Source organism: Pundamilia nyererei, unplaced genomic scaffold (genome assembly GCF_000239375.1).
Source record: "Pundamilia nyererei isolate P.nyererei 1_Seehausen unplaced genomic scaffold, PunNye1.0 scaffold00222, whole genome shotgun sequence".
NCBI classification, from domain to species: Eukaryota; Metazoa; Chordata; class Actinopteri; order Cichliformes; family Cichlidae; genus Pundamilia; species Pundamilia nyererei.
The window spans coordinates 957,693-960,218 of record NW_005187623.1 but is presented as its reverse complement, the minus strand read 5'-3'; the positions used below and the strand labels follow the sequence as shown (position 1 = coordinate 960,218).

General features: G+C 41.1%; 1 protein-coding gene across 1 annotated transcript in view; it reads right to left on the bottom strand.

Moving 5' to 3' along the window:
• The window catches only part of LOC102212867 (NACHT, LRR and PYD domains-containing protein 12-like), an 18,579-nt gene that overhangs the window by 2,980 nt on the left and 13,073 nt on the right, over nucleotides 1-2,526 (bottom strand). Inside the window, exon 7 of the mRNA XM_013914761.1 lies at nucleotides 622-774. Coding sequence (XP_013770215.1) covers nucleotides 622-774 — 153 coding nt within the window. The remainder of the gene's footprint in view (nucleotides 1-621; nucleotides 775-2,526) is intronic.

Below are 2,526 nucleotides of genomic sequence, written 5' to 3'. Positions count from 1 at the left end.
AAGCTGAAATCAAAGTATATTGATGGTACAGTTGTTATTAGATCTGGGAATATCTATTATGTTCCAGGACTGGAACAAATCAAGCATATGTGTGAATTCAATAAGGAAGAGCTATGGCCTCACATCGCTCTGCTTTCAGGTGCTGCCAGCTAAATCTAAGTTTCATCACTCCCACTTTCCCATGATGTCAAGTTCTTTGTATCATCACTGGTTTATTCCATTCACTTTCTACTGGCCTTCTCCAGGCCAATCAGTAGTCATGCCCCATACATACAAATCTCACTGTGCATTTGTCATTCTCCCTCATAGAAGCATTTGTGGAACCCACCTCATCCCCATCTCCACCTCTCATTACTCAAGCTTGATTCAAGCCACCACCAGCGTTTAGGCTGCAAGGGGTCCTGCTCTAATCCCTTTCACAGCTGGGGTTCCATTCAGCTGAGACAGGCCATCGGACTCTAACCACCAAACACCAATCTATATTCTGTTCATCAATAACTCATATTCATTCTTTCTAATGATCCGTCCTTGTTGAAATGCATGAAGTTGCCCTCTAATAATAAAAGGTTTTACATGGTCGGTTATGTTATTTGATGAAAAATAAATAGTCCTTGATCTGACCTCAGAATTTCCAGTTTACAATTTGGAAGCTTCACTCCTAAATCTTGCAGGTTGTTGTTACTTAAGTCCAGCTCTCTCAGTTTACAGTACTGGGAGCTGAGAACTGAGGAGATTGCTTCACCGCTTTTCTCCGAGAGGAAACAGCCAGTCAGTCTGAAAAAAAAAAAAAAGAATTCCAAGCTAAAGTGAACAAATGTCAATTTGCAAAACAATTCATAATTGACATAACATTTAAGCTAAGACCAAAATGTTAAATTTTTAAATTGCTCAGTACAGTCACACTAATACCTCTTCATTGAAATGGATAAAGAGCTGGTACATTTAGTTACACTATCTTAGTGCTGACACAGGTACATAGGACTGCTGGTCACTCATCTTTAAATAATGTTGGTAGATACAGTTCAAATTAATCCATATTTATTTCAAATACTTATGTCTGGTTTAGTCCTCAACAAGTGAAACACATGCTCAACTGGGTTAGGATCAAGCAAGTGACTTGGCCATTCAAGAATATTCCACTCCTCTCCTTTAATAAACTCCTGGGTTGCTTTAACTGTATGTTTTGGGTCATTGTCCAGCTGTATTATGAAACACTGCCCAAATCAGTTTAACTGCATTTAGCTGGATCTGAGCAAACAGTATGTCTCTGAACACCTCAGAATTAATTCAGCTGCTTCTGTCCTGTGTCACATCATCAATAAACTCTAGTAAACTCTCAATAGTCATCTCAAGTTGTTTAACTACATAAGGTTAAAACCCTACAATATTGGCAAGAAAGCCCGACCATCAGAAAATCCACTGTAAGCAGCGCTGGTGATAATGGGAAGGAAGAACAGTAAAATACTCCAGATTAAATTAGGAAGACCATCTACCATGACTGGTTGCAGGTGTTGAGGTTTAAATTTATCATCTTAAATGTTTATATGCTGATTATATTGCTTTATATAAGAAAGGCCTAATTCTGAGTACACTCTGTGCCAAAAAGTGCTGACAGGAAACTGCATGCTTTTGCAGAGCGTGAAACCAACTAGGCTGTTTGATGCACACTAGGGAGCAAGTATATAAATACCTAGGCTTCCGTTTGTGCTTGAGACCTGAGCTTGTGTGTTCGTGTGGGGCTCCATATCCAGGATATGTTAAATAAAGATCATTTTTTAAAGTAAAAAGACCACTTTTGAGCCGTGTCTTTTTGGCTGTTAAGAATACAAAAGAACCGGAATTTCTCCACGGAGTCACGTGGTATGCTGCCCAAGATGGCAGCATAGGTTGGAGTTGCACACAGGTGCGAGTGTGGAGGAAACAGAGACAAGAATTTCTCATTTGGAGGACGAAGAGGCTAAAGCTAGCTCAATAAGTAAGAACTTGAAGATACAGAACCAGCGGCTGCAGGAAAAAGTAACGGCGCTCGAGGGTTTCTCACGGTGCCAGAATATTAGAATATTGGGTATTAGAGAAGGAACCGAAGGCCGTAATCTTGAGGACTGCGTGAAGAATCTGTGTCTGAGGCTCTGGACATTGAGATGGGAGATTACTACGAAATAGACAGAATCCATCGGGTGGGGCCAGCACCTCCGATGCCAGCTGCGGATTCCAGACCGAGACATCATCGTTCGCTTCCTACGGGATAAAGCCAGCTGCCAGAAAAAAGAAGCAGATCATTTGGAAAGGCATGAGAGTCCATTTTTTCCAGGATTATGCGCAGGAGGTACAAGAAAAACGGCGGAAGTTTGACGAGGTGCGACGTTTGCTGCAACAGCGCAATATTAGCTATTCCCTTCGCTAACATTTCGGGTGATGTAGATTAAGAGGATTTCTAAGCTAAGGGTCAGTTTACTTCTGTGGTTTATTCCTGGATTGGGGGTTTCTTTACACCTTTCGACCTTTCTGCTGAGATTCTTTTTTTTT